Raw genomic sequence first — 11,958 nt, forward strand, 5'->3', positions numbered from 1 at the left:
CTTAGCCTTGGTTTGAACACCTCTGTGTGTGGGGAACTCACTATCTACAGAGTATCTGTTGCCATCTATCAGACAGCTCAATCCAGAAGGAAGTTTGTCCCCCATGAGTCATGGTAGAAGCCTGGTATCCCCATCACAGCCCCAAACAGGATGGATCACGTACCTGTGGGCACCGCCTGGTCCAGCATTGGTTTCTCCCACGTGTTAATCTGCTCCCAGGTGAACCCATTGGTCCCCAGGGCTACGCTGTAACCACAGCTGCTGTAGTGCTCCTCAAAGGAACAGCCACCTGCAAACAAAGAGATATGGGTAAATAAATTCCTGTGTCTGAGGCTCTGTCCATTATCCCCATCTCATCGGCTCTTCATTTACAGCTTTGAATTTTAAACTCTGTAGAAGATTTAAAAAAAAAAAAAAAAGGGCGAGCAAATTGGATTTTTATATTTGCTTTGGTGCTCTCAGGAAAGGCACTGGCATCTGCAGGCCCCCCTATTTAAAAAAGTTAATAAGGCTAGTTACATTGATTTTAATCTTCCTTCCTGAGAAAGTAAACAGCAACGTCTCATTCTAAGTAGGAAAAATGAATGCCAGGGCATGCCTCTATAATTGCTTCCTACAACAGGGAGAGATGCTGAGAGGCAGCAGAAAGAGCACTTGCTTCAGAGTCTAACAAAACCAGACACATAGCACCATTGCAAAGCTGGGTGAGCTCAGGCCAGATGCTTAACACCTGTATGTCTCAGTTTCCTCACCTGTAATATGGAGGTGAACATCTACCTTATAGAAATATCATGAAAACTAAATGGAATTACATGTGGGAAATAACGGGCACAAAATATGTTCTCAATGCCCACCCCCTTCCTTGTAAAAGCAGCCTGAAGAATCATTTCTCATGGAGTAAGAATTGCATTTGTGAGAAATTAGACAACCAGGCACCTGGAAGATAATAAAGGCAATGTTGATCCTGTTTAAAGCTTCTCGCTTTAACTTGAAAGGTCAAACCATCCACCGTTTGACAATAAGTTATATCCATCTGATTTTGACAAGGATTCACTGGGCATATGTCACAGGCTGTAAGTCACTTCAAGGTGACATTGAGAGAGACGTGGGGTGTAAAGTGGAGGCTCCAACTAGGAAATGCTGGTCTGTCCAGGAGAACAGCAGCCCACTATATTCTGAAAAATAAAAGGAGGAAGAGGAGGAGGACTGAACAGGGCTCTGAAGGATGGCAGCATCTCCAGGGGCAGAGGGCGGGAAGAATGGCACTCTGGTGGGCCCACCACATCCACAAAGGCAGGGAGGCAGCACTGCACTGAATTCTACAGCAACCTCCCAGCTGTTCTCCCAGACCCCAGCTTCACACCCCAGTCCATCTTTCCCACTGTCCCTTTCTTGTCTCCCTGGTGCTCATAGATCTCATCACATGACCGTCCCCCACTATTAAACACTCAGAGGTTCCCCAACACGCACAAGACCACATCTGCTATAGTCTGTTTGCATCCTCCGCCCCTCCATTCATGCTGAAACCCTAAGCCACAAGGTGATGGTGTCAGGAAGTGGGGCCTTTGGAAGGAGATTAGAACATGAGGGATTGGGATTAATGGCCCTTTAAAGAAACCCCAGAAAGCTAGCTCACCCCTTCCAACATGTGAGGCCACAAGGAGAAGCCTCCATCCATGAACCAGGAACTGGGCCCTCACCAGATGCCAAATCTGCCAGTGCCTTGATCTTATACTTCCTAGTTTCCAGAACTGTGAGAGAAATTTCTTTTATATGCTGCTCAGTTGTGGTATGCTGTTATAGCAAACCGAGCAGACTAAGACAATGTCCAAACACAGCTCTGCTCAATGTACAGAAACCACCCCACACTAGCCCCTGCCTGTATCTGCAGTTTCATGTAACATCACACCATTGTCTCCATCAGTTACAAAGGACCAAATCCCTCCTCTGCACCCTAGACCCGGGATTTCCTCTGGATAGTGGTGGTGGAAGTCCTGTGGACAGATTTGACACAGAATTTGGTCAAAACACCATGCAAGAAAACCTGTGACGGCAAAGCTACTTTCCTTTCTTGCTTGAAACCCTGGAGAACTGGCCTTTAGCACCTGCTAAGGTCTAAATGTTTGTGTCACCCCCAAAATTCATATGTTGAAACCTAATCCACAATGCAATGGTAGTAAGAGGTGGAGCCTTTGGGAGATAATAGATCATGAGGGCTCTGGCCTTATAAAAGAGGCCCTGGGGAGCTTGTTCACTACTTCCCCACATAGAAAGGCCCTCACCAGACACCGAATCTGCTGGTGCCTTGATATTGGACTTCCCAGCCTCCAGAACTATGAGCAAGAAATTTCTATTGTTTATAAATTACTGTTATAAATTATTGTTTATAAATTTCTATTGTTTATAAATCTAGGGGATTTTCTTATAGCAGCCTGAATGGACTAAGACAGCACCCCAATAATTCTTGAGCTGGGCAAAGGAAGACTGGACCTATTTCAGTGGTGCAGGAGTTTAGAGTATTATATTGCTTTCCACTAAATAGTAATAGAAAGTGATTGTAGTGTACGTAGACAGCTAAAGAGGAAAGGAAAGGAAAGAGAGAGAGAGAAGTCCAAGCAGCACAGTGAAAAGCAGAAACCCACAGAAGGTGGCAGCCAGTGAAAGATGTCCTGGGATGTGAAGTAGCTGATGCATTGGTAGGAACCAAGTATTTCCTTAAACTTATTCAAACTAATTCAACAATGATTGAATTGAGTAGTTACTGTTGACCAGGCACAGTCCTAGGCACAGTGGTTTACAGGAGAGACATCTGTCACAATTTAGTGACAGACTGATGGTAATCAAACAAATTAATAAAAAATTACACATTCCAGTGTGTGCTAGGGAGGCTACAGTCAGGAGCAGGAGGGAGGATGGCTAAGCTGGAGTGGTCCAGGAGCTTTCTGATCACAAGTTGGACACAGCTACCTGTCCTGTGCTGCAGCCATCACAACACCCAAGCCCTCCGTGACAGTCGGCTATACACAGCAGCCATATGTCACTGGTGTGGAGGGAAGAAGGCAATGGCCAGTGTGCATGGATAAGGATCTGTAGACAAGGATAGAAGTCACAGGAGACAAGAGGAAAAGTAAGGACCAGATGACAGAGGAGACATCACCCCAGATATACTGGGGAGGGAGGACCCTCGAAAAGCAAGAAGGAAGACAACAGACCAGCTTCCACTAGAAGGTAATCTCCAGAATGCCTGGGAACTCTTCTAGTGCATAGTAGGGGTTTAATCACTATGTGCTGATCAATGAACCAATAATTGCCAGTGTGATGCCTGACACAGACCGAGGTGGACTTGAGTGATGGTGAGCCCATACTAGTGGACCTGCCTTTCCAAGCCCTGAGCTCCACCTGCCCTTCCAAACCTCACACCTGCCCCCTCTCTCCCTAGAAAGCTCTTTCTCCCTTCTCCACATTGCCTGTCTGACAAATTCCAAAGGATCTTCCAAAAATCACTTCTCTAAACCTTCTCTGACCAGAAGAGCAGAGTGTATGTTCCAGTTATGAAAATACAACATACTCTATTGAAAATCAAAACAAAAACAGCAGAAGTGGAAGTAGTTCTTTTTGCTCTGAGAAGGCCAACCCCTTTTCCCTACATTGGCAACTCCTCACCAGAGCCCAGCATGTGAGAGACAACTGAAGCAGGTCAATGTCATCAGCAACAGACCCTGACATGCTGCAATTCATCTGCGTGGGGAGGCTGCAGCATCCCAGGTATTCTTGGGAAGAGCTGACTGAGAATCCTAAACTGAGATCAGCCTCCAGGACCAGAGAAGGAAGTGGGAGAAGGAAAGCATGGCCAAGACAATGCTATGTATACGGCAAACAGTTTCATCCTTTGTTCTTGTGCACGCAAGAACACTATGCTGCCAGGACACCTTGCATCTAGGGAAGACCAAGTGGCAAAATCTGAAAATGTGTAACAAAGTGATATCCACCATTTTCAGGACTAGCCCATACTAATAATCTCTTCCAAACATTCCTTCTCACCTTCCCCTGCTGTGAGAACCTTCAAAGCTCTGGTGTAAGACAGTGGCATCCAAGCAAGAAAAAAGTCTAGATTCCTGAGATACTGGAGAAGGGCTGTTTAAAGAGTCACCTGACCAGGAATATCAGCATTCAACGTTTCCGGAGCAAAATACAAACTTTTCTTGTCATATGCCACTGAGACCTTAGGGTTTATTTGCTACCACAACAGAGACTTGGACAACTTGAGTAATACAACAAATGGGCCATACCTCAACAGAGTGATTTAAAAAAATAAATATTAAACAGAAGCATGCTCTCTCAAGAATTTGCTCTGAGCCGGGCAATACACTAGACACTGATTACATATGCTATCTCATTAGCCTTCACTTAATCCTCACAACTATATGAGGTACAATTTATCCTTGCTTTAAATATAAAGTAATTGATGCAGTGATGGGTTAAATAACCTGCTTGGACCACACAGAGGGAAGTGGTAGAGCCGATATTAAATCCATGGTAGCCTAACTGCAGAGCCCATGCTCTCTAATAGACCAGAGAGAGAATCATCTCCCCAAACCAAGGATGAAGGCTTTCACTTCTAAGGGAATGAGAGGGGACCAGGCAGATAAAGGGCTTCCAAGGTAATTGGGTCTCTCCCATTTGAATCCATTCTCTTGCTTCTTCTAGAAACATTTAACAGAGGTCTTCTTTGCTATGAGCTCTATGCAGAACGCAGAATTAACAGGTATGATCCTTACTCTGACCAAGTTCACAGAGTAGAGGGAAAGAGGAGGACACCAACATACACTGAAGGTGCAATGTGAAATATGCTTTCATACAAAGGAGTTGATGCTCAAAGAAGTTATTCATTTATTTTAGTTCATGGTCTAATTAACCAAATTCTCTTCCTGCTTCTAGACAAGATTTAACGAGGCTCACAGTTATACCCCTAGGCATCCCAGATTACAGATTCTAGGCAGGGTCACATTAAAAAGTGCTCCCACTTCATTGGATGAGTTGTCCACCCCTCACCTCCCTGCCTGTGCCCAGCCACAGTGGATGCGTTGGCTACTCCTGAGCTGGCTACTGACGGGTCTTGGCCCTGTAAGGACTAAGGACCTGCCATTTCTTCGCAGCCACTCCCCGGACCACCTTACTGATCCCACCTGCTGAGCTGCGGTGGCCATTTCAATCTGCAGCCAGTGAGCAAATGCTTTTCCCTTCTTTTCATTCTAGGGTCTCACAGCAGCAAGCCTGGGACCCCAGTGACCCAATTTTTATTTTCAAATTACAGTCCTCTCTTTCCCCTGCAGAGGAGCTCGCTTACAGCGGATTTAAAAGCAGGCTCTCATTCTATCTTGAGCCACTATGTCTTCAGGATGTTCAGGCCCTGCTGTCAGTTCTATCCCACTCTGCCAGAATTTGTCATCAGTCATGGGGGCCTTAATGTCCTTCCTACAGGAGGGTTTCTAGAAACGGGCTCCTGTTCTACACTTCTATCACTCATACATGTCTGAATCCCAGCAGTAAACACAGTTCATGACCTTTCCATGGAACCCCTGGGCTCCCCACACAGCAGGATATTTCAAGGGATGCTTTCTATCTGGTCAGTGGTCCAGCCACAGCAGCCTGATAAACACAAAAGCAGGGTGTACGGCATGGTGGCGAAAATCAAATTGAGGGCAGGAAAAGGTGGGGGAAAACAGGACAGAAGGAGAAACTGCAAATCCATGCTACGATTCCCCATGTTTGTCTGTTAAAAGGGGGCTACATATTTGGCTCTGAGCTTCTGACACCCGACAGAAAAAGGAAAACCTGGCCAGGCACCGGACACTCTGTGTTCATACAATGAAAGCCAAATTGCTCAGGAAAATGACAACCATTCCAGGCACTTAGAACAGCCAAGAACTTCTCTGCAGGAATACTCGTAACAGAAACCACATATCCCATAATGAAACAACATCCACACAAGGGGTACGTGGCCAATTTCATGAGATTGTTTCTCATAACCATTCTCAATATAAACTGATAGCATCACCCAAACACACAATTCAGGAAAAGTAACTCATTGGGGCTCAACCCAATGCAGTCTGGACACCTGCTACCTGTTGTTCTAAGATTTAAGAACCATTTAGGAGATACAATATACCTAATAAGTACTTTTTAAACAATTCTCTCTGGATTTTCTTCCTATCAACCAACAGATTGAGAACTAGAGTGTCCATGAGCCCAAGACCATACACCTGATAGCACTTGACATGCAGGTGGGTCCAAGCTCCCCCATTTCTGAGCTTTCATTTTCTGGGTTCAAGGCAAGAGACTGGAGAAAATGATTGCAAGGAAACTTCCAGTTGTAACAGTTAAGGGTTCCAGAGAATCAGAAGGACTGGAACTCTCAGGAGCCACGCTGCCGGCCCAAGCACCAGCCACAGTGCCGTGGGCACTGAGAGCCGCCAAGGGGAGGAAGAGAAAAGGAAACCAAGTGTCCCCTGGACCCAGAGCAGGACACGTCCCAACCCATGATGCTGAGTCTCACTGCAGCTCCTCTTGCTCCTTCAAAAATTACATCTATTTGTCTTGGTGCAATTCCTAAGGACCATAACACTGACCAAAAAAAAAGAGACCCCAGTCATCACTGCAGGTGTTGATGGCAGGCTACTTAGGGGAGACATGGTTGGAGAGATTCCCAAAAGACACTCATTTGGATGCTAACCTCGTTCAGATCTGAAGAGCAGGTGGCCCCATTTAACTAAGGACAACCTTACCACAATCACATTTTGGGGGGAAGAAACAAAACCTCACAAACCAACCCCCACCCCATGAGCTAGGCTCAGCCTCCAGAGGACAAGTCCTGGTCTGGTGAAGACGAACATAACCGGGAAGTGCAGCCACTGGCCAAGGACCTGAACAGAGCACTATTTCCCTGGGCACGTTGAGGTCAAAATGTGCCAATGGCCCCAGATGCTCTGATGTGAATCAAACATAAAAAGTCAACAGAGAAATGGAAAACTGTAGCAAGGAAATTGGATTTTGAAAATCCATTTGGGTTTGGTAATGTATAGCATATCAGCATCTGTAAGGGAAGTAAAAATAGTGCAGGATACACACTTTAGGATACATTAAAGCATAAATAAAGTTTATAGTGTCAATCAGAATTTTTTTAAAAAACATGAGCTCTTCTTTTGAAAATGAGAGAGGAATAGAATTCAATAAAAATATAAATGTGTCTGCCTCTGCATTTCTCAGATATGATCCTGTGTATTCTTGAGCAGAATTAAGTTCAGTAGAGGAACTGAAAGATTTGGTGGGCTTCTGCTGTGTGCCGGGCACTATATTTGGGCTGCACAGGTGTGTATGCATATGAATGTAGGTAACTCCAGTACCCCCACCCTCCAAGACAGGGGTCAGCAAACTTTTCCTATAAAGCACAAGATAATAAATATTTTCAGCCTTGCAGTTGCACAGTCTCTATCACAACTACTCGAGTCTGCCACTGTAGTGCAAAAGCACCCAAGCACCTCAACAAATGGGTGTGGCTGTGTTCCAATAAAACTTCATTTACAACAATCGGAGGCAGGACAGATTTTTCCCAGGGGCTGTAGCTTGTCAACACCTGCTCTGAGAGTGAAGCATTGCTCTCTCCTTTTTATGGGTAGAAACATGTCATCAGAGCTCCTACGGGACTTGCCCAGCTGGAAAAAAAAAAGGAGTGAGATCACATAATCACATACAGCAATAATAACAGCAACACCTCCTTTTATTGACAGCTGAACGTGTGCAAGCCTTACCTATATTACCTTTCACCCTCACCACAGGCCCTGTCATTTTGATTGTACCCATTTTACAGATGTGGTATCAAACTCACCCTCACGAAGCAGTGGAGTCAAGATGTTAGCCCTCGGCTGGGTGGTGCCAAAGCCCAGGTACTTTCCATTGCTCCAACCCTGCCCTCTTGCAAACACCCTGTGTGTGTTCACAGAATCTGGTCTCACCCTGATGTTTCCAGAATACAAAGTTGTGCCTTTAACATCTAGCAGCGGAGCTAAGTAAAGAAAGAAAACTGGGCCAAACATTAAAAAGAATAATAATAATGATAAAAAAGGGGGGGGTCTTCGGTTGCCCTCCATGGTAGGTACTACTTCTGGTAGAGCTCATAATTGTGACAAACGTGACCAGAAGCCCCTGTGATCTGCCATGGATGAGGATGTGCAGAAACACCCCCTGCCCTGGGTTATGCAGCTGGTACTGAAAGTCCTGGTAGCCCACTTGACATCATCCTTATGGTGCTTAGAGGAGACCTCAGCAGTGGGTATCTGGGGGACAGGAACAGAAACCACAGGTCTGTGTCCATCCAACTCCATGCCCCAAAGCTCCATGGAAACAGGGACATGCCACATGGGTGCCTTTCCTCAGAGTCTGGCCTGTAGTATGTGTTTGTCCTTTATTGTTCAAGGAATGGTTGGACATATTAAGATACCCCTCCACTCAGGCAGGAGAGCCAGGCCAGGGCCCACAGAGGCGGCTCTCATCCACTGTCAGTAGGCTTCTCTTGGGGGTCAGAGTGAACCCAGCGGAAGCCTGGAAGCAGGGCAGGGACCAAGAGCTCAGAGGTCAGGCTGCACCTGTTAAGAACATTTACCCTGATGCCACGAAGGCTCAGAACAGATGGAGACTCTGAAGCCAGAGAGAGAAGGGAAATCTCAGAATGAACCAAGGAGAAGCCATCAGGCCACAGGCAAGGAAGAAGAGTGAGGTGAGGCTGCGGGAAGGCCAAGAAGCTGTTAGAGGAGAAATGAGAGTATTAGCAACAGGTCAAACGAGAGCCGAGACTGCTCAGGAGTGAACTATGAGCAGGATTGAGCAGGGTTGGCAGGGCCAGGTAATCATGATGCAAGAGAGAGAGACAGAAGCTGAGAGCTATTGAGCACAAAGCCCCTGTGTTCACAAATCCCAATTAGATCTGAGAGACAGTAAGGATAACCAGGACTCAGTGCCAGGCACACGGTTCTAGGTGTTTACCAATAGTAACTCACTTATTACCACAACCACCCCATGAGACAGATGTGGCCATTGGCCTCCATTTTATGAATAAAGAAACTAAGGCATAGAAAGGTTTAAAAAACTAGCACAAGATCACACAAATCACAAGTGGCAAAACGAGTCTGTGAACCCCAACCATTTATAATAACTCAGTCTCTGCACTTCACCCATTACACTAGGTTGCCATGGCAATGAACTGGGAGGTTAATCTTGACCTTGAAAGGAACCAGTTGAAGGAAGCAGGTGGCTGCAAAGCCTTCCCCCATCCCTGTCTGCATGCCCTCTGCCCCTAGTCACTGCCAGGGCCCTCGATACAAATTGGCCATTTGGGAGGTCAAACCACAGTAGGTAGACTCTGCCCCTTCCACTCACAGGGAAGGCCATGGAATGATGAGGAGGGAAAGGAATGGAGTTGGGGGCTCAAAGTTAGGCAGGAGGATGCACAGGAGGGAAGGGGGCACCTTGGGCCTCATATACTCACCAGGGATGTGTGGGGAGCTCACATTGTGAGCTATTCAGACAGACTCGTGACATATCAAGAGCAAATGGTTAGAGGGCACACAAAAGAGGGATATGGGCAAGGTATTTTATATAATTTTTTAACTGACAGGTTGTCCAACTGTTTCTGTAAAGAGTTAGAGAGCAAGTATGTTCAGCTTTGTGGGTTGTATTAGTCGGCTCGGGCTGCCATAACAAAATAACACAAACTGGGTGACTTAAACAACACATGTTTATTTCTTCACAGTTCTGGAGACCAGAAATCCCAGACCAAGGTCCCGTAGGGTGGGTTTCTGGTGAGGGCTTCCTTCCTGGCTCGCAGGTGGCCCCTCCTCACTGTGTCCACACCAGGCCCTTCCTGGTGTGCGTGTATAAAGAGAGAATGTGCTCTGGTATCTCTTCCCAATTTTAAGGAACTAAGGCCCCACCCTTATGACCACACTTAAATTGTCTGTGGGCCCTGTCTCTACATACAGTCACACTGGGGGATAATTTGGCCGAGTGTGGTGGCTCATGCCTGTAATCCCAGCACTTTGGGAGGCTGAGGCAGGAGGATCACTTGAGGCCAGGAGTTTAAGAACAGCCTGGACAACATAGTGAGACTCCATCTCTACAAAAAATTTTAAAACTCTAATGATAGTTTCTTTGGCTGTGGAGAAACCTTTTAATCTGACCACATCCCATTTGCTTATTTTTGATGTGACAGTGATTGTCTTGGGGGTCTTCCTCAAAGATTTTTTGCCTAGACCAATATCTGATAGGGTTTTCCCAACATCTTCTTCTAGGATTCTTAAGGTTTCATGCCTTAGGTTTAAGTCTGTTATCCATCTTGAATGAATTTTTGTGAGAGGTGAGAGGTTGGGATCCTGATTCGCTCTTCTGCATGTTGCTAACCAGTTTTCCCAGCACCATTTATTGAAGAGAGAATCTTTTCCCCATTGTACATTTTTTTCTGCTTTATCAAAGATTAGGTTACTGTATACCCACACAGTGGGAGAAAATATTCGCTCTCTACACTTCTGATAAAGGTCTAATAACAACAATCTATCTAGAAGTTAAAAGAATAAACGAGAAAAAATCAAACAACCCCATCAAGAAATGGGCAATGGAAATGAACAGAAACTTCTCCAAAGAAGACAGAATAATGGCCTGCAAACATAAAAAAAAAATGCTCAACATCTCTAATCGTCAGAGAAATGCAAATCAAAACCACAATGAGATATCACCTAACCCCGGTGAGAATGGCCTGTATCAAGAAATCCCAAAACAACAAATGCTGGCGAGGATGTGGAGAGACAGGAATACTCTTACACTGCTGGTGGGACTGCAAATTAGTGCAACCTTTGTGGAAAAGAATTTAGAGATACCTCAAACAGCTAGAAATAGAAATACCATTCGTCACAGCAATAGCATTGTTGGGCATCTACCCAAAAGAGCATAAGACATTCTATTATAAAGACATCTGCACCCGAATGTTTATGGTGGCACAATTCACTATTGCACGGTCATGGAAACAACCCAAGTGCCCGTCAATTCATGAGTGGATAACTAAAATTTGGTATATGCTCACAATGGAATATTACTCAATTCTAAGAAAAGACAGTGAGCTAGCGTCATTTATGCTATCCTGGATTAAGCTTAAGCCAGTTATACAAAGTGAGGTGACACAAGATCTGGAAAATGGGTTACACATCTACTCGCCATCAAATTGGCTGATTAAAACTATGGTGCTCAAAAAGTGGTAGTGTTCACCAGGTATTTGGGGAGGGGGGAGACCCACATTTTAGGGATGTGGTGAGCATTGTGGGGGGGAAGGGATTACCTCTAACCCTTTTTAGGGAGAGGCAAAGATATACAATGTAACCAAAATGTCTAAAAAAAAAACTGTTATTGGGAGGTGGACAGATGGGAGGGAGAAGGAGGGGAAGGGTGTATACTTACATAATGGGTACGGTGCACACCACCTGGGAGTTGGACACACAGGGGCAATATATGTAACCCTAACAATATTTGTACTCCCATAATATGAGGAAATAAAAGGAAAAATTATTTTAAAAACATTAAAAAACATTAGCCAGGCATGGTGGCTCATGCCTTAGTCCCAGCTACTCTTGGGAGGCTGAGACAGGAGGATTGCTTGAACCCAGGAGTTTGAGGTTGCAGTAAGTTATGATGATGCCGCTGCACTCCAGCTTGGATGGCAGAGTAAGACCCTTTCTCAAAGTAAAATAAAATAAAAGCATATGAATGGGGGAACAGAATTCAGTCCATAATGTGGTGTATTCGTTTTCTATTGCTGCATGACAAATTGCCACAAACTTAGCTGCTTAAAACAACACCTGTTTATCACCCAGCAGTCTCTATAAGGCAAAGGTCCAGGCACAGCTCAGTAGGGTTCTC

At 45.3% G+C, this 11,958-nt stretch overlaps 1 protein-coding gene across 5 annotated transcripts in view; it reads right to left on the minus strand.

Annotated features, from left to right (window-relative positions):
• The window catches only part of PTPRT (protein tyrosine phosphatase receptor type T), a 1,014,822-nt gene that overhangs the window by 736,005 nt on the left and 266,859 nt on the right, over positions 1-11,958 (minus strand). For 3 of the 5 annotated variants that reach the window (XM_076011129.1, XM_076011128.1, XM_076011127.1), the window contains exon 1: positions 164-283. In XM_076011129.1, the coding sequence (XP_075867244.1) occupies positions 164-188 (25 nt within the window). In that variant the 5' untranslated portion in view covers positions 189-283. Of the gene's footprint in view, positions 1-163; positions 290-11,958 lie in introns of those variants that run through there. The other 2 variants (XM_012781110.3, XM_020281830.2) reach the window with 1 other exon arrangement.

The sequence above is a fragment of the Microcebus murinus genome, chromosome 16 (genome assembly GCF_040939455.1).
Source record: "Microcebus murinus isolate Inina chromosome 16, M.murinus_Inina_mat1.0, whole genome shotgun sequence".
Classification (NCBI taxonomy): Eukaryota; Metazoa; Chordata; class Mammalia; order Primates; family Cheirogaleidae; genus Microcebus; species Microcebus murinus.